Here is a 20,007-nt window from a genome sequence, read left to right on the forward strand (position 1 = left end):
AAGGTGATCAACAAGCCAAATTCTTGGAACACCATCGACAAACCACACTGCCCACTCACAACTGCTCAACAGCAGCAGAGTAATATTCTGAAATCACAAAAGGAATTTTCTAGCAAGAAACTACAACAGGGTGTTCAGGCTGTGAAAGACCAAATCGAAGAACTGAGAAGCCAGAAGTGGATGGCTGGGCGGAGAGTCCTCCTGAAATCTTTGCAACAAAGACAAAGAAATCACGATCCAAGATTCTTCCAAAAGTGGTACCTATCTTCTTGCATTTGAGAAAGCAAGCAGGTCTCAGAGTGCATAAACCATTACAACTTTCTACACCAGGGCAATGAACACCTCAACAAGACCTATCTATTACTTGCCTTCTTCATTAGCAAAGCCACTGGCACCAACAATCCTTGTGACCCTTGAGTGTGAGGCCTATGACTGTATCTTATTCCTGTAACAGGACTCCCTAAAAATCTCTATGCGTACAGAGATCTGCGAGGACGAGGACTGCCACCATGCAAGCCAACTCCTGTGGCTACTGGCCAAGAAATGCCTGACCTGAAAGGACTGCTACAAATAGCCCTGCCATCCCTGCAGCTTTAAAGGTTACCTCGTCTTTTTCCTCTTGCCTGCGGCGCTCCTCTGCTTCAAACGTGAGCTTCACTTGGATTTCCTGAGCGATCTCGCAGTCCTGTCGTTCCCTAGAAGGTAAGGAGACAAGGATTACAGGCAGCTGAAGCCACAGGCATCAGTCAGGCTGAGGAAATGGATAAAAGAGCTAAAAAAAAAAAAAAAAAATCCATCTGATTTACACAAAAGAATTATTACTCAGTGTTAGTGCAGAGCCTATGAATCCTCACCAGGGACGGAGACTCTCTGTACCTACTGCTAACCAAATTTAGAAAATACTTCCCAAAACCTTCAAAGACTATAAAGTAAAAGAAAACAGACTCATCGGCAGTTTGCTAAGAAAGGAGGTAGGTACCACAAAATAGGGCAGGCCAAGGTAGCACTCAGGAGTCTGCAAACAGTTTAATTCTGCTGAGTTTCTGTACGTGTGTTATCAAAGGAGGGGTTCAGGGGTACAGTTAATGCAGGTGTACCTGGGAAGTGGTTTTCACGTGAAAGCCAAGAAGAAGAAAGTGCAGGAATGCAGTACACAGGCCAAGTGGAGGCTGGAGGCGGCAGTTCAGTAATGATGAGAAATGCAGCTGAGGTGGGATGAGACACAAAAGCAGAACCAGTGCCAAGAGGCGAGGGAGCAACATGCGTCAGAACGCAGGGGGAGGGAGCCATCTCCACCCCGCCAGTGCGGATGCAGGAACACAAGATTGCATTAACTGGGGAAAGAGATACCAGAGTAATTGAGACAGGAGAATTCTGGCTGTGCAGACAGACCTAGAAGGCTGTATTTCATGGGCATCACAGCAAAAGCATCTGCAAGAACAGTGCAGCATGTTCCAATGTCCAGCAAATAGGCTGGAACAATGGCCAATGATTCCTTTGGGCAACTTAGCCCTCTTAGGGCTGGGGGATTTGAGAAGAAAAATTAAAAATTGTCTCTTTCAGCACTGTTGAAATTGAGCTAAAGACTAGTTTTAAACAGGTCAAAAAATTCAAACCCTGCAATTGCAACTACTGAAAGGCAAGGCATAGGAGGAGACAAAAATGGGAACAGCAACAGGCAGAGCCTGCTTTATTAGAATACAATGTGTTGAAGAACACAGTGGCAATGATCAGATAGGTGATGGGAAGACTATCAAGAGCACATTATGGAAGACAAGCAAATCATTCAAGAGAAGCAGGTTGTGCTGTGTCAAAGTTGTGCTGTGTGGGATGAAGCAACTAGTTCTAGGCTTGAGCAAGGATCTGGGCAGAAACAACCTAGTGAACTTGGAGACAAAGGACTGCAGGAGAGTCTAGGACATTAGCAGAGGAAGTTAAAATAGTTTCAAGTGCAGATAAGCACTTTAGGTTGCAAAATCAAGAAACGTGGCATGGCTGGAGCAGTCAGTGGCACCACAGAGCCTTCTTTTACAGAAAGTGAGGAATGAGAGAAGCAGAACGGGTGGATATATGGAAGAAGGACATTGCAACAAGAGGGTTTAGAGGATAAATGTCACCAAGAAACAACTTATCTGTCTTAAGGAACAAAATGATACACGCAGCAGGAGGGAAAAGAAGCTTTTTTATATCTATCAACTGCTCCTTGGAAGCAGACCTGCAATCGGGCTGGAGTTATTAATAGGTCAAACATCTCAGGACATCAGCTTCTTTCATCCAGGTAACGAAACCTGGTATTTTTAGCATGTGCATGTGTGTGTTTCATTTGACTCTGGGGGGAGACATGTTCAAAGGCACAAGAGTTCACACAGCAGCAACTCTAGTTCTTGAACCTGCCTTATATAAAGGGACCTTGGCAAACCTGGCACCCAGCAAAGAACCACAACCCCCAGCAAAACAATAGCTGAATAAGCAAATCCTAGGGGGCAGGCTGCCAGTAGGCCTGATAGTGGATCCCTGATGACCCCAGCCTCTGAGGACGTGAATTCAGGTAGAAAGCAAGTTAGAAAGGTCAGACACATCAAGGCATTGCACGTCTCCAGTTCCCCTGGCACCTGTGAGCAGAGATAAAGTGCCAAGTTCATCAGCACAAACTGACTTGCTAAATACTTAAAATACATCTTATTACAGACAAACAGGACACAGAAACAGCTAATCATCTTTCAGAGCCAAGGCAACAAGGTCATTGCCTCTCCATTTGCAGCAAAGAACACTAGAAGTAATGCAAATGCAGAAGCATTTTCTTGTTCCTGATGACATGCATCTTAGAATACACCATATCAATTTCTTAGAACTGAACAAGAACAGAGGACTAGGTTTTGGGGTTTATTGCTCAGTGGTAACTAAATACTGAGACTTGATTAGTAAATCAACATAAGCTAGTGTTTTAACTTAAGTGAGCATAAGAAAAGAGGTTAAAGAACTTTGACAGCCCTTCTCATCCTTCAGTTTCTTTAGTGTGAGTTCAAGTGCCCACCAGACCCCAGAAATCAGCCAGAGCAACATAAACATCACCCTTCCTGAACATTCCACCTACGTGTCCTTCCTTCCTGGGCTGCAGGAGCATTAAAAGTGTTGGGAAAACTCTGTATCAGTTTATAAAAAAAGAGAAAACACCCAAAAATATGTGTGATAAGAAAGCTCCCTACCATTCACACTGATTATAGCTACTAGTTGTTGCCAGATGAGGGAACAAAAGGAAATGTTTAAGGGAATTATTCAAAGCAACTAGCTTACATTAATACAACAGAACCACTACAGCCCCGGGAGCAAAATGAGGAAAGAACATATTTTCACACTATTTTATTTTAGTCATCTTGCTACTACACTTAGCAGCGTGCAGGCTGCTCAGCTAGATGTGAGAGATGTTTTTAAAGAAGCATAAAAATAAGGCTTGATGCTTCCCTGAATTCTTAAAAAGAAAAAAGTTATTTCTATTCTCTCATTTACCTTCACAAAGTCTTTCTGAGAAAATTTAGGATTTGAAAGAGAGAAGAAAGCCCACAAATTTGAAGAGCTTTTGTATGTTTCCTGTTTCTGAAGACCCCCTAGTTTTACTTCCTTACTTCTCCCATCACCTTGCAGTGTCAAACTGACCCACACAATACAGAAAGCATCAACAGTGAGGATTATTTTGTTGCCAGAATATGCTACTCTTGGACAAGGAGGAGTGGGAACATACAAAGAATTGAGGAAGAAAAAGATCCAATTACAAAAGGATGCCTCCAACTTCTTTTACTATTCTTGCAGAAGAGCTCATGCTTCCAGGAGCAGAACTGCTGCTGACACAACATTTTGCATCAGCAGTTTTGCCTGTGCCTTGGCTCACAAAGTTTGTAAATCCCATTTTACAGAGTCCTACAAGAAGAAAATCATTTGCAGCTCCCAGCAAGTAACAAAGAGGAATCACCTCTGCCATACAAAATTAATTTTTATGTTGTCATTTACACACTCACGTCTCTAATTGGTAATAAAGACAAAGTTATTGGAAAAAAACCACAGACTTGAGATATATATACATATATATATATATATATCTACCCAGAGCTGCCTCAGTGTGCTGGGAACATTGAAAACAATGGCTGATCTGTTACGCCCCAGCTTCAAAGCTTTTATGAGCCACTGCTTTGAAGCCAGTCCTGTATCTCGCACATCTGCAACACAGAGCTCTTCTGCTTCATCACTGTCCCTGCCAGATGAGCCACCCAGGCTTTGTGATCCACCACCAGCTGTACCTGGTGGGTGGCATCCCAGAGTACAACACAAGCCTGGAGGCAGCACAGCTGCTGGGAGATGCATCCTGCCTTGCAGGCCCTGCATTTGCAGTGACCCCCATCCTGCCATCTCTCACCAGCAGGATCTGGCTGAGATCTGTCACAAAAATCATTTGTTACATCTCATGCATTACAAGTCCACTCTGGATTGGAAAGTACAGTTTGTTTTGCCCTGCACTGCCACGTTCCACTTCCACACCAGCTCCACAGCTGAGAGTCATGGTGCACAGAAAGCCAAACCACAGGGTTCGATGTGCTGTGTGGGGACTAAGCAAACCTGCAGAGCAAACTGGATTGCTCATTAAACACCCTCTCACAGCTGCTACAGAAGTCAGTGACTGCAAAAGAAGGCCTGTCCCCAACACCCATCCCCACCAAGTGACCCTGGGGCAGCAGTTTCCCCTTCCAGGTCACTTCACACTGAATATCTCCAAGCACAAACATGGGCTTTCAGCTTTCAGTGCAGCAGGACACCCAGCTCCTCAAAAGCACTCACCAGGCACCAGTACAAACACATCAATATCTGCAATTTTCACAAGAGAGAGAATTCACTGTAACACTGTATTTATGTGGCATGGTTCCTTCTTTCTCAGACTTCAGCCCACACAAGGTCAACACAAGTGGCCAAGTTACTCCATTTTGCCAATGAGCAGTACAATGGGGAGACTCCTCCTCATGGACAGGCAACAGAATATAAGCCAGGATGGGCCCCAGGACCATCTACTTCCACCCTGTTCTCATTACTCTGTGCCTAGTATTAATACTTTTATAGCAATGGACACCCAAAGAAAAAAGGAAACAAAAGCAAAACCTGAACCCCACGTAGTGTCAAATCAAAGCAGCTGATTTCAGTGCTCTGACCAAATGGAACTAGCATTCCCATTTCAACAGCTTCATCACAAACTCACAAGTCTTTTTGGTGTTTTTGAGCACGTGCTTTCTTATCCTCCTCTTCTTGCAGTTGCTTGGCCATCTGCAAGTCATGTTGCACCAGACGATTACGCTGAACATTTGTAGCCAAGTGATGCTCAACTGGAAACAAACACAGACAAGAATCCTCAAATCAGGGTGCAGAACTTCATTGCGTGAACAAGATAAACCAAGTGGGAGGGAGATTCCAGGCCAGAGAGGAAGACAGATCTTGGCAGGGGAACACCAGGCATCATCATTAAAGGTGGGAAAGTCCTGAACTGAAATTACGCTAACAGCTTGAGATTGCCTTGTTTTAGCACTGCGGGGGCTGTATACATGTCTCTGTTACCAAAACAAGATCTGCATACCTTAACAGATCCAGGTTTATAGAGAATGTTTTTTAGGCTTTGAATTTCATTTTCTGACGATGGGAAATCACCCTAAGTGAATGAAGTGGGTCTGGAAGGGACCACCAGAGGCCAGTGAGGATGAGCTGAACCTAAAGCACTTCTGATGGATGCTTCCCTAATTTGTTCTCAAGAACCCCTAGAGAAGAGAACTCCTCTCACTCCCAGCATAATTGGTTCCAAAAATCTCACTACCTTTATATTTAGCAACAGAGCAACTGAATACTACTGTGATGCCTTTACCATACATGGATATTGCCTGAAAGAAAAAATGGCTATGTGAGCTGCCGCAGAGAGTCATCTTTAATTCAGTGGTCTCAGGTTCCAGCACCAAGGGCACAAGCAGCTGCACCCTTGGTGGAACAGCTGGAATGGCATTAGTACCTAGTACTGGCAGACACCAAACTGGTGAGAAGCTGATTAGAGGCCACCACACCTGAAACTGCAACGTAAACATACCCAAAGTAACAGACAAGCATATAAAAAAATCATTTTAAAAAAAAGAACCAGTCACTTGGAAGTTCCTGGCTGTACTTTTTTTTCTCCTTTTTAAACACTTCTAGGGTTTAAAAGCTGCCCTACCTCAAAATATCTGAAAAGGAAGCCTCCTTTCAAAAGGCAGACACAGGCAATTCTGAAATAAGTAAACAAACAGACCTCTTCTGGTGGTACTTCAGGTCAGCCTATAAAACTTGAAGCTTCCAAAATTGCTAGTCATTTCTAAAAACCTTGCACAGCAACAAAACCTCAAGCGCACTCCTACATACAATTTTATCACAAACACCATAAACAAACTCAACTCTAAAGGAGAGCACAAAACTGAAACATGAAATGCAACTATCTCTAGGGTACAATGTGAGCTGAAGCAGAAGGCAGTGTAGCGTTACAGGATAGTCAAGACAGCAATAATAAACTGTATTCTGTTAAAAAGAATAAAAATTGAATAAATGTAGGAAGCATTTCTCTTAGCAAAATCAAATAAAGCCAGGTTATCTGTTGGGACAAGTTTGCTTCAGTTTGTTCTCAACCTTATTGCTACTTACTCTCTTGTTCCTGTAAGTTATGGGCCAAGGTATGATCTTCCAGAATAGCGAAGTCTCGACATACTGAACAGGGAAACAAAGTAAAGAGAATTAGTATCAGAAAAAACAAACAAACAAACAAACAAACAAAAAATGCACCAAAAGAGCTGTGGGAGTCAGGGGAATATACAGACTTTTGACACACTTTCTGGACTTGTGTTTTTCCCCATCCTTCACTCATGTCTGTTTTTGCATGCACTTACTTCATTGTCCCTGTTGGCATAAAAAGCCTTCTTTACTCTCCCTCCACTTCAAGAACAGAACTGCCCATGCCACTCCAGGATCAGATCTTGTGTACAAACCTGTATTCCATTCAAATTCATACCCATGCCCATGCTGACTGAGTTCAACTGAAAACAAGGGCAAGTATTTGTGATTACTGTGACTTTCTTTGCCAGATTAAAGAGTCTGGGAACAGCATTTTCATGGCACAAAGGGTACATGCACACTGCCACCCCTCTGGAGCTGAGCAGATTGAGCTCCATGGCTCTTCCTGCAAGGCATTTCTACCAGTTCAGGCATCATTTTATAGATGTTTCTTGTAAGCTTCACTGACTTTTTACATGCAGATGCTGGATTTGTACCTAGGACCCAGATATGGGATCAACCACAGTGTTAGGGGCTGCATATAATAAGTACAGCTTCTTAAAAAGATGTTGAAAATGACCTAGAGACAAGCAAAATAGAAAAAGGACAAACTCCCTTTGGCACCAGTCTGAAAGCAGCAGATTTTTGCCAATGCCTATCACTTTCACACTTGAACTTGCAAAAGGGAATGCTCTACCCACACTGCAGAAAAACACCAGTGTGTATTTTTAACTTATGATAGGCAGTGGGCCAACAAAACTCAGGTCACATACTTACTGGGACAGGGACAGACACACAGCATCTGGTTCAGCCTTTTGGTGCTAGGCACACATCAGCTCCTCTGTGAACCAAGGACAACCCGTGCTCCCAAACTGCAGGACAGGGTTCCATTTCACACGGGGTTTCTGCCTGCTTCAAGGGGAGTTTAAGGCAGTGGCATTGAAAAATTTATACTGGAGGAGTCTGTTACTTATTTTTCCCCTCAATATGACAAGCTAAGAAGCTTAACATGACCCGAGAGGGGAATACCTCCCACTTGAAACACGGGTCACAAAGCAGAGGACTATGAGGTGCTTCTGAAGCCGCAGTGGGAAGTACAAACCCCTGCTGCTGTGCTCCATGGGCAGACCTCTGGGGAAGACCAAGGTTTCTCTTTAGCAGAACACAGGCACAGCCTAGAAGATAAAATAAAAATAACCCCAAAACCCCCAGAATGTATCAAAAGTGCAAGGGGAATTTACGAGGATTTTGCTTAAGAAAGGCTTCAGAGACAGAAAAGATAAAGTATTTCCATCATTGCAAAGGGTGGAAAAAACAAGGAAATGAGAAAGTAGCCACATTTTCCTGAGTCACAAGCCTTCCCGCTTCTCACATTCCAGTTCTGCTAGAGAAGCATCAAGACATTCCTCTGCACCCAGGTTTCTTCACAAAATATCATGAAGACTTTCAAGCTGTGTGCACTAAGAGGTCAGATAAATGTTTTATCATATTCAATGGAATTTTTTGTTGAGTCTTTCTTTATTGAAGGGTGTTTTAGAGATGACAAGAGCTCCTAACAGCCAGAGCAGCGCTCCAGGGAAGGATAAAGACAAGCAACAGGGTGGAGATGAGGACAAAGATTATGGTTATATGATCCCAAAGTGGCTCACTTTAAGCATGTACAATTCTGGATTGTGTAATTAAGGTTTTGGTTTTGCTAGGTTTTTTTATTGCAACTTCTTTTAAAAAGAGAAAGACTATATGAAAAACTAAATAGCACCGAAATGCTTCCAAGCGGGCATTTGTGTGCAAAGAAAGAAACACTGCCTTCAGCCACAGATCTGGAAAAGCCACAGATGGGTTGCAGGCAGCAACTCTATTCAGGTGACAAACCCAGGGTGCTTGGCAGTCATAAACATATTTTTATGGGATAGGGCAGGGGAATCTTGGCCACAGAGACCTGATTTCTGTGGTCCCTAATACTACTTCAGCTTCCTAGAATGACTGTGGAACAACCACCTACTGCTTACAAGAAGCATCATCTGGCCTGCTGGAAAGGGATATCCAACTTGGAGGTTTGAGCCCTACTATCAGTTTGGAGTTAAGCAGACACCTCAACACAGAGCCAGAGTCTGCCCAAATCTAGGGTTGTGCTATTACCATTACGTATTCAGGAAGCAGCACTTGCTCTTGATTGTTGGAAAAAAAAAAAAAAAGAAAAGAAAGGAAAACAACAAAAGAGAGGGGGAAGGCAGTGTTATTTTTAACTGCAATAGGTCTCTGAGCAAGTCCACTGCACAGCAGCCCAAACAGATGTACTAGCAAGACAAGGCAGGCAGCACAGGAGCGAGGATGAACATTTCAGAGCTACATTTTCTTTTGCATAAAGATCACTGCTGTAAGAAATGCTTATAAAACTGCATCCCAGCCCTTCTTAACTCCTTTCTGCACAGGTTCACACATTGCCCTGATCCCGGTGGTATTCCAGAGCTCTGCCTTGTCATTCATGCTGCTGATTGCGCTTGCAGACCTTTGCTCCATCCTCCCCAGAGAGGCACACGTGCATAGGAGGAGTTCAGGGGTTTGTTTTTTTACTCTACTCTACCCACACCCAGACACACACACTGTTTGGGAAAAACCATGTTGACAGAAACATGCTTGTTGGGAAAGTGGGAGGGCCCTGCTGCTTCCAACCCCAGGAAAGTCTGATCCCCTCCAGTGAGGTTTATTCCTACAATATAGCAAGGACTGTTTAACCCTTTTGGATTGATGGGCCACTAAAAACTTCCTAAAGAAAGCATGGACTCAAAATAATAGGGCCAAGTCCATATACTGTTGTGTTGCATTGATGGACCTGCTTCTTCTAGCTGCTCCTCCAGAGATCTGTTGGAAGTAGTCTATGGGTCTCCAAACAAACAATCAAAACTCCTCAGATCCTCAATTCTTACAGACTACAGCTGAAAGTTGCTGGATGTTAAGAGACACAAAGCAGGGACCAAGGTTCCTGGTTAGGAGCTCAGTGCCTGGGCCAGGAAGCACACACAGCCCTGGGTACCACCTTCCCTGGTGCAATTCCCAGCTCCTGACCCAAAGCCACCGAGTTCAGATGCAGTGCCAACACAGCCACACAGCACCCAGACCTGAGGTCGTGCCCAGCCACCACCTGTCCTGTCTCCACACAGTGTCAAAGCAAGTGGGACAATGCCCTGGGATGAGCCCTCAAGTTGTAGGGCTTAGATATTAACACGGAAGTTGAGTCTTAAAACAGTGATATTAACCCATCAAGATCCACTACAGAGAGAGAGGGAAGTTGGACAGTTACCAGTGATACACATGACGGAAGGTCCCAAGTGTCGGGGCTCCCCAGTGACCCCATTTCACAGAGGACACAGTAAGGAGCAGACTGGTGGGGCAGCAGCAAGCCTTGGGTTTGCTCACACATTTTCATTTATTTATGCACTGCTGAAGAAGCCATTTGGCTGCACACACACTCCTGTTAAGCCACTCTTACAAACCCAAACAGACGGCTCGAGCACACAGCCCTCTCTTTGTGCTGCTGTAGCTGCTGGCAGGGCAGACAGCACAAGAAGACCTTTCGTCACTGTCAGAAATTTGGCTGGGCTGGCTGACTCCAGCTCATCTGAGCACATTATTCCCAAGTCCCATCAGCCTGAGAACAACGTGCAAAGGAAGATGAGAACATCCCATTATGAACACAACGAAGCACTGTCAAACAGCCAAGTGGCAAGAGATGGGGGACACCTGCAACTCCCTAGCAAATCTGGGGGTAGTGGCAGTGCAGAGCACTCCCTCAAGACTAGACCCAGCACCCATGGCACCGAGCCAAGCATGACGGCAGCTGCAAGTGAGGCCAAGGAAACCAACTCTCCTGTCCTTGAAGACGCACATCCAACAATGAGGCAACTATGAATAATTGGAGATGTGGACCAGCCAGGCATGGTCTGAAATGAATTTCATCAGCACTAGTCCTCATCCCCTGCCCAGTCTCAGTGTGGCTCCAGCACACTCATTGCTAGGTATTACGTGTACTGGGTTTGTGCTCAGAAATAGGATGGCCCCAATGACAACAGAGACTCACAATTGTCCTCTCCAAGAGGCTGCGTATTTAGGGAAAAGAAATCCATTTCATTATTCCCTAACTGTACGCCTAAAAAATGAAAGGTAAGATTAAAGTTACCTTCATTGCTGCAAATCAACTTGACTTCCCATCCCCAGGCCCTGGTTGGAAGCCATCAGGCAGTCAAACAAGCAGCAGGGGTGCAATCAGAGCAGCTACAATTGGCAAGTCCAGTGAAGCGTGAAACATTCACAACAGGTTTACCGTAGTCTGATTAAGCCAATCAGCCTTGGCGCAGCAGGGAGTAGACCTGGAATACCCGCTTCTGCAACAGCTGTCAATAGAAGAAATGCCAACCCAGAAATCCCAGCTGCTGCTACAGCCAGCAGAGGTGCCAGCAGGGGAGGATGAGGGCAGAAGCATCATCCTTTGCAACAGTGGTGGAGTCCAAAATTCATGCAGTGGCATGGAAGAGGGAGCTCAGTTGCTTGAGGGATCCTCAAGAGCCTCTCTGCAAGCTCCAAGCAAAGGTCTTTTCCTATGGTAGTTCACCGTGAAAACAAACCTTTCTATGCAGGAGTGCATCTGCAGCTCTTGCAAGCTTGGCTGCAAGTCCTGCCTTTATCACAAAGATAAGGAAGTTCCTAGGTACAGAACTTGGCAAAATTACATTAAATAACCTTGTCCTTTTTATATTCTGCCACCTGCCTCACTAGCTTTCTCCAGCATTACCTCAGTTCCATACCTCAGCATTTCAAACACCAAACTGCTTCAAACAGAGTAAGGTAACCACAACAGAGGAGCAAAGGCAGCCTTACATGTTGCTAGTGATATTCAGCTGCATGACAAAGAGGTAGGTAACACCCAGGAATGGGTGGTGTGGAACATGCAGAGTCTCGACAAGAGGTTAAACCCCACTGTCTTCTCAAGCAAGGCTCGCAGCAAAACATCCCCCTCACTTCTGCCTGAAGTCTTAGACCATGTTTTGACATCCACTACAGGGCCCAAGGGCCCCCTTGGTTCACGTGGCCCATAAAACATGCTCTGGGACATCAGCCAGTTCAATGACCCAGGGACCACAGATGCATGTTCCAAGCATTTCCTTTTGGATCTTAAAAACCACCTCTTGCTCCCCACCCTCTCCACTCCCAACAATTTTCTGTCAGCATCATGTGCTAGATAATTCACAAAATAAACTAGAACGTGTGAGTCATGCTTAGTTTAGAGCATCTGCATTTTTTGAATCCTGATCTGAAGGTCAGGAGGGAGAGAAAAGACAAAAGTAACAGGAAAAAAGTTTCATCACTAAAAATCACTTTTTAGGGCCTACAGAGCTGATAAAGTATGTGGCAAGCAGCAAATGCAGCCTTTTACAAGCTGGCAGTCTCAGGAGGATGTTGAGTTATGAAGATTCCAGCAGATTAGAAGGTAAGCTGGGACCTCTTAGACACTCTTACCAGTAGGGACTGGCCAGGCCACTCCAAGCCAGGTAGCCTCCAAAATCTGCAGACTGTTTCCTTGAAATGAAGCCAATGTGATCAAGCAGCCATCCAGGTGGAGGTGAAGGGCTACCCTGAAGGAAGGTTCCAGATAAAACACGCAACTGGGACATTTCCTTCCCAGAATCAGCAAAGCTCCTCTGTGAGATACACGGCCCGACCCCAGTGTTTCCCATTTCTGCCCTGCCTCTCCCATTGCACCAGGAGACACCTGAGCTCCTGCTACCACACACGGGTGCTGACAGAGGCTGGCCAGGACACGTCTCCTCTGCTGCAGTTACACAGACTTCCTAGGACCTTACTCACCAGGTCCCATCAGCGCCAAGGACATCAGAAAACTCGTGCAGGGAGAAGGTGGGTTCCAGACAGAGGGCAGGTCTGGGCAGCCTGAGAAAGGGAACAATTTCTGCTTCTCAGCCACAGCACCAGAGCATCACACATAGCTGGGAGCTATGAGGCAGCACAAGGAGACTGGATGACCCCATAGGGAACCAAACTGAGGGGTCTTGGCCTAATTCTTAAATGTGTAAACACGCAAAAGAAAAAAAAATAAATCACCAAACCACCATGTTTTTTTTACTAGCAGTCTTGGCCTAGAAGCTAAGAACAGCTTGGGATTTGGGAAGGAGGTTATCCTCTCTGCTCTAAGCTAAATGCTTTGAGGTCAAGGCCATGAGATTTTTGTGCTCTGTCTACACTCCTCTCCAACAATAAGCTCTCACATGCCCAACAGTGCTTCAAAAAGGAAGACTCTATGCATTTTGGAAACAAATCATCAGAATTTGATTCTTTTTGTTAACCTGCCTTGAAACAGAAATCATCAGCATACACAAAATGCCTTCTTTGAGGCTGCTAATTTGGCATTCTCACTTTTGCACACTGTACCACAGAGCAGTCCTCAAACAGAGAGCATCTCTTGGACACCTGAAAACAGAAGGTGATGTGACTGTACGGTATAACAGGAAGGTGGAAATACTCAAGATAGTGAAAAAATACCACAAGGCACCTCAAAAGGTTATCCTAGACCATGTCCCAGCCACAAAATTTGATAAAATTTATCATTCCACTTTTACAGAGAAGGCTGACATGTTTTTCATCACTGGATAATTCTACCCTACCTACTTTCATCTGCAATGTTTCCAAACAAGAGCAACTCTTCTTATTCTCAAAGCTTAAAACACAATCATAGAATCAATCAGATTGAAAAAGACCTCCAAGATCATCAAGTCCAACCCTTGATCCAACAATGCCATGGTTACTAGACCATGGTACTAAGTGCCACATCCAGTCTAATTTTAAAAACCTCCAGGGACAGTGAATCCACCACCTCCCTGGGCAGCCCATTCCAATGCCTGATTACTCTCTCTGTAGAAAATGTCTTCCTAATATCCAACCTAAACCTTCCCTGGCATAGTTTAAGACCATGCCTTCTTGTCCTACTGCTGGTTGCCTGGGAGAAGAGACCGATGCCCACCTGGCTACAACCTTCTTTCAGGTAATTGTAGAGAGCAATAAAGCTCCCCACAAGTCTCCTCTTCTCCAGGTTAAACACACCCACCTCCCTCAGCTGTTCCTCATAAAACTTGTGCTCCAGATCCTTCACCAGCTTTGCTGCACTTCTCTAGACACTCCAGCACCTCAATTGTCCTTCTTGCAGTGAGGGGTCCAAAGTTGAACACAGCACTCAAGGTATGGCCTTACCAGTGCTGAGTACAGAGGGACAGTCACTGCCCTGGTCCCACTGACCACACTACTGATGATACAAGCCAGGATATCATTTTCCTTCTTGGCCACCTGGGCACTCATTGGCTCATATTTAGCTAGCTGCCAACCAGCACCCCCCCAGGTCCTTTTCTGCTGGGCGGTTTCCAGCCACTCTGCCCCAAGACTTTGTTCAAGCTTGGACATACAGACATACCTGAAAATGGCACTGAGCCTTAAGGAGTACTAGCACCCATGCTTTGAAAATTTGTCCTTTTCAGCCATGTCTTGTTGGATTCCCAGATACAGAGTACTTCGAGTCACAAGAACTTTCCAATACCGCTAAGTCCTATAGCCAACATTCCTCCTACAGCTGCTGCTTTCTATTCCAGGGGCCCAACACGTACAGTACTTTGCCACTTTAAAGCAAAGAGCAGATAGGTAAGACAATATATGTTAATGTCTGCATGTCATTACCTGCCAAGCTCAGAACACTCATCTCTGAAGAAATTTCTTGAGTGTCCCAGTGTCCATCACCCTGTACAGGACTACCTACACCCAAAAGATGACCAGTGAGCTCAGCCACTGCACTGTGGACCCACCAGTAACACCTAGGTGGGCAGGTACAAAAACCTCAAGGTAGATATACTTGTAAGGGATGGTTTGGCTAGTTTGACACCACAACCAAATAGCAGACATCAGGCAATCAAACACTTCACTCAACATCCAAGATGAACTGGGTCTGTGTATGGAAGAAGTTAATCATCAACGAGAACTAAAGTTGCTTGTGTAGTTCAGTCTCTCCAGCATTTGACAGAGCTTCAGTTGACTCAGCTAATACCACATGTGCAAAATGATCAACCAACAACAGAGACAGGGAGAAGCTTTCCTAGAAGTCAATTTTAACCACTGCCTCCCAACCATAGACCACAGCAAAACAAACAACACTTGCCTCCAATAGCTGTGTTTTATCCTCACTTTGCCCAAAGGCAAACTACCACATATGTCACTGGAGAGCAGGGCAGGAGTTGCCTTCACCAAGAGAGGTCAAAATCCCTGGCTCTCACAGACATCCCCATGAACACCACTGTAGCTGTAAATCATGCCTTCAGCTGTCCCCCAGGGATTGTACAACACTGTCTTTTCCTGGAGGGTTTTTTTTTCATTTCTTTTGCAGGATGACAGGACATCATGGCAGTTTTAGCTTTAAGCCCAACACTACTAATTTTTAAATTGGTGTAAGGGAAGGGAGGGGAAAGAAAAATAGTTTTCTTTCATGTACAACTCAAAACAGCCACCCACTCAGAAAACTGCTCGGGCATGGAGCTTGCCATCTCAAAAGATGTGCACTACGTACACTCCCTTACCCCACACCTATCTCCAAAAATGATTACTGTATTTTGCTTCAACCTGTTTAATTCAGCCTTTTTTTCAGCATTTTAGGCATTTTTACACTACATAACTCTTAGAATGACACACTGAATTTCCCAGATAGGAAAAACTTCTGTTCTCTGATAAATGCACACCTAAACTCCTTGTTCAGTTCAGTAGTTTCTCTGCAGAGAGCTGGCAGGTCCACTTTGTGGTTCAGGGTAGCTTTCAGGAGACATGGCAACCCTGGGTCACAGATCTTCCACCAGCATTTCTACACCCTCGGTTTTGGGCTGTGGTGAATAACACCATAGCAGTTCTAGAGAAGCAGGCAGGCAGATGGGAGTGAAGATAATGCAAAGTGTCAGCTCTTCCAGGCTTCTCTTCCAGCTTAATCCTAAAAGATAATAAAGCAAAATACAAGGGAGACAGGATACGGAACAGGAGCTCTCAATGCCCCTCAGGTACAACTTCGTGCCCTGACTCAGTGCAGTGACTGCTTACAAAAGGCTGACTGATGGAAACCTCACACCAACACAGAGAAAGTCAAAAAAAGGTTCAAGTTCCTCTCAAAACCCCACAGTGTGGTTTTACACAACAGTAACCTGCATTTGTACAGAGGAACAAGAATCTCTGGAGAAAACAAACAGAAGAAAGACTCCCCCAGAGACACCACTTTATTTTCAGCCTTTGGGTGACTAGAGCTAATCCTGACACTGTTCTGAGGCTTGTAGCTAAACCAGAGCTGCAGTTGGAAGGACCACAGTATCAGTGCACATGTGAACAAGCCAGGTTTTATTCGTCCAGATGAGATACAAAGAGAAGCAAAGCTCATGCAGGATGGGCCTCTGGGCAGCCTCCCAGCCTTGCTGGAAACCCAGCCAGCTGCTGCACTGGAAGTTGAAGGTACCTGAACTGATCTTGCAATCAGCTCCTATTCTTGCAGAGATTCCTAATCAGCTTTCTTTTCCCTAGAAAGGTGGCTGCTGGGATGTAAGGAAGGACTTCTGTCTGTCACATGTTCAGCGCTGTCAGCATTGCAAATCCACTCTGCAAGAACAACCTTCCTCTACCCTATCAACTGAGGATGCTCTACGTTGTTTCAAAACCCCTATTCTTTGCTCCACCAGCTCCTCATGGGAACTCTCTCCTCTCTCCCACTGCTTCCTATGTTTAAGTTCTCCAGATTTATTAGTCAGCTCTGGGGAACACAAAGTACCAAAACTGGCCCCAGATCAGTCAGAGTTCCACATCCATGTACAAAAGAGTCACAAATAGGTAAAGCTGCAGCACTAACAACAGAAGTCCACTTTCCTGTCACAGCCTTGTGTTGGCACACTGCCATTAGTGCAACTACAGATTTAAAACAGTGAAATATGAAAGCAAGAATAAGTCCCTGGCATCTGAGGCTAGATGGACAGGGAGGCAGAGCTCCCAATGCAAACTGCTTTGTGGCATCTGAGCCCACAGCTTACATGCACTGCAAAATGTGAGGAAGAAGCAGGCTGGCAGCCTTTTCTCCTCTCCAAGAGAACAAAATGAGTCCCAGGTCAGCGAAAGTAAAGTTTTTTGCTTTGGGAACTATATCACCCTCAGGTGATATTGCATATTCACGGCTTCTTAAAAAGAGAAAAAAAATAATAATAAAAAACCCAATTAAAATCAGGACAAAACAAGTTCATCTGTTACACGGCCGGAGCTGATGCTGTGGGCAATGCCCACCGCCTGGAGAACCAGGTACTACTGAGCACTGAGCTGGAGACAAACCTGCTTTTTCCACCTCGTATCAGGGATATGCAGAATCCAGGGAGGGCTGTGCAGCCCTTGCCAAGGACGCAGTCCTTCCAGAACTGCAAATAAGGCCAGGAGAGCCCAGCCTCTTCCCAACACCGACTTCCTTCGGAAACCTGGCGCCAACCAGATTGCCTGCAGGAGAGCACAGTCCTGTGAACGGCAGTGCTCTCTGCCAGCCACAAAAACAGCCCACACCCTGGCAGCTTGGAAAATTCCCAGGCCTTTTCCCTGCTGTCCTCCACACTTCACCCCAGCCCCCAGAAGCACTACCAAAGGCTCCAGGAGGCACTGGTGAACTTAGGACATAAATCCTCCTCGTCCCACCAGCTGGCACCCCAATAATAACACTAACATCAGAACAGAGGGAGAAGACACTTATTTCCACCAGGACGCCACAAGTCACGTTTGCCATATCTGGAACAGACATATATGATAAGCTCAGGTGCTTTTGCAGTGCAAAGCCTTTCTGCTGTGCAGAGATAGGGAAGCTTTCCACCCACACCAGGGAAGGCTGCCCCGAGCCAGTCCAGCACGACCCCGACACATGTCTCAGGTGAGGGGCAACAGTTCCTCTGCAAAGAATGTTCCCAGCCAGGGCACACTCCAGCCTCTGGTCCCATCTGGATGTAAAGAGCCAGTAGTACACATATCATAACTTTTGGAGAAGTTTCTGTTGAAAGAAATTAAAACCCCCACTGCCAGGAAATATCCCTGTTTGCACAAACTTCTTTCCTCCTTTATGTCCCATTACTTCTCAGGTCAGTCCTGTCAGTGTCCTTATGTTCTGTGTCTCAGTGCTTTCAGATATTTGCTCATTTACAACCTTTTCCCCTTTGTCATCACTTCTGAACAGCTCGTATTGAGCCCACATAACATTTCCTCTTAGAGCTGATTCCTCCAGCCACCAAGTTCTGGTTCAGCAAAAGGGCTCGGAAATGAGCGAACAAAAATGCAGACAGGAACTCCGTTTTACTGCACACAGCTTGTTACACCTCCTTTGAAAAGAGAAGTGAAGAAGAGTGACTCACTTACAAACCCACTTTGACTTTCTATCCTGAAGAGCACTTGCCGCAGGGCAGAGCTGTCAAGAGCAGACGGACAAAACCGCTACCAACCCAGGCCTGAGACAAAAGGACCTCACTATTTTTATTTGGCTGCCAGAGCTTTGTGGCAGTGGCACTGTGGGATGGTGTGCAATTAAAATAATCATCAGTTGAACTTCTGGAGCCTGACACGAAATTCTTGGGCAGGGGTAGAAGGGCTGTGGCGGGCTCTGTGCAGGCTTTCATCTACACCTTTCTCCCCAGGAAAAGTGACACTTCTGGCAAGCTTAACTCACAGGGTGCCTGGGGTTACAGGGTAAATTTTATGAGCACCCAGGCCTAAACTGATCTCCTTTGTTCAAGGCAAAGCTCACAACAGCCCTGCCTTGCATCTCATACATACCAAATGGTGCTGCACTCTCCTGCTCTCTTTCCGGCCCTGCTGGAAGCATCTCCCAGCCGTGGCCACACAGCACTCACTCAGCGAGCTGTGTGATATCTTTTTAAATACTGAGAAAGAAAACAGCAGGAAGGCTCCATTTTCTGCTTTTTGAAAAGGAACTACAAATGAAGTGTCAAGGGACTTCCACGAAGTCTGATATGTGTCCCATGGAAAAGCCAGTACTGTAAGGTGAACAGCGTGTTCCTGACACACAGAAGCCTCCAGGGAGACAACAGCTTTCCCGGGGGAAATGTCCAGCAAATATGCCCTTTACTCCATGCAGTGCAATCCACCAGCAGCAGAATGGCAACTATCTTTATCACCTTTCTGGAGAATGACAAAAGGACAAGCCAGCAGTGACTGCTATGCCAGAAAATGCTCCTAAAGCTTCTCAAGTTTTAAGGCAGTTTTACCAAAAGACCAGCCTTCTTCCTCAGTCCTTCAGCCTTCAAACCAGCACAAAGCAGGAAGAGCAGCAAGCAAGCGGGAAGCCAGCCATCTGGGGACACTCTGGGAAGGGGGACAAGGAAGCAGGCAGGGAACTTGTTGCTTTGTCCTATAAATCACCACATTCATGTGAACTGGATGACTCTGAGCAAGAAAAAGAAAGCTTATTTCAGCAAAACAGAAGTTTCACACAGCCCCAAGGCATATCCCATTGTTCCTCCAAGCAGGGTTTCCTTGTGCCAAAGTGAGCACAACTGGCCTCTCCTGCTCCTTGCAGCAGCCATCTCCAACTCCTGCCTGGCACGTACCCACCCTCTGGCCTTCCATGGCCACAGGAAATTAAAGATTAAACAGAGGCCCCTGGTCACCACAAACACACCACTCAGCTGGGATCACTATTCAGAGACCAGCAGTGGGTGATGGATGATGCCCCAGTAGTATCACACATGAGAGAAAACCCTCCATCATAGCCCTGTGTCTCCAGGAATCGGTGCAAAACAGGCTGTGCTTTCTTTTATCCCAGTCCAAAAATTTGTCAGGAGCTAAGGAAACATCTCTGCAATAAGCATCAAAGGAGTCTGGAAGCTTTGTCCTGCCAAAGACTGCTTTTTGAGCAATCTTTTTGCCTCAATACAACCTCCACAGAAGTTTGCAGAGGACAAGTGCTAAGGATTTAGGGATGGGAGGAGGCAGACCTGCTTGCTCAGTTGCCTTTCAGAGCCAGGAGCATGAAATATGCTAATCCTGCCCATCTCTGCCAAGCACTGCAGACCCAGAACCACTGAATGCATAATAAAATTTCTACCCAGCCTTAACCAGAAGTGAAATGAGCAC

General features: G+C 45.6%; 1 protein-coding gene across 2 annotated transcripts in view; it reads right to left on the minus strand.

The window, feature by feature from the left end:
• CCDC50 (coiled-coil domain containing 50) overlaps positions 1 to 15,730 on the minus strand; it is a 33,642-nt gene extending 17,912 nt beyond the window's left edge. The window contains exons 1-4 of one of the 2 annotated variants that reach the window (XM_027647241.1): positions 15,603 to 15,730; positions 6,694 to 6,756; positions 5,240 to 5,363; positions 605 to 695 (exon numbers count right to left, since the gene is read on the minus strand). In XM_027647241.1, the coding sequence (XP_027503042.1) occupies positions 605 to 695; positions 5,240 to 5,304 (156 nt within the window). In that variant the 5' untranslated portion in view covers positions 5,305 to 5,363; positions 6,694 to 6,756; positions 15,603 to 15,730. Of the gene's footprint in view, positions 1 to 604; positions 696 to 5,239; positions 5,364 to 6,693; positions 6,757 to 12,333; positions 12,587 to 15,602 lie in introns of those variants that run through there. The other variant, XM_027647242.1, reaches the window with a different exon arrangement.
• Positions 15,731 to 20,007: the final 4,277 nt, after the last annotated feature.

The sequence above is a fragment of the Corapipo altera genome, unplaced genomic scaffold (assembly GCF_003945725.1).
Source record: "Corapipo altera isolate COAL_440 unplaced genomic scaffold, ASM394572v1 113, whole genome shotgun sequence".
Classification (NCBI taxonomy): domain Eukaryota; kingdom Metazoa; phylum Chordata; class Aves; order Passeriformes; family Pipridae; genus Corapipo; species Corapipo altera.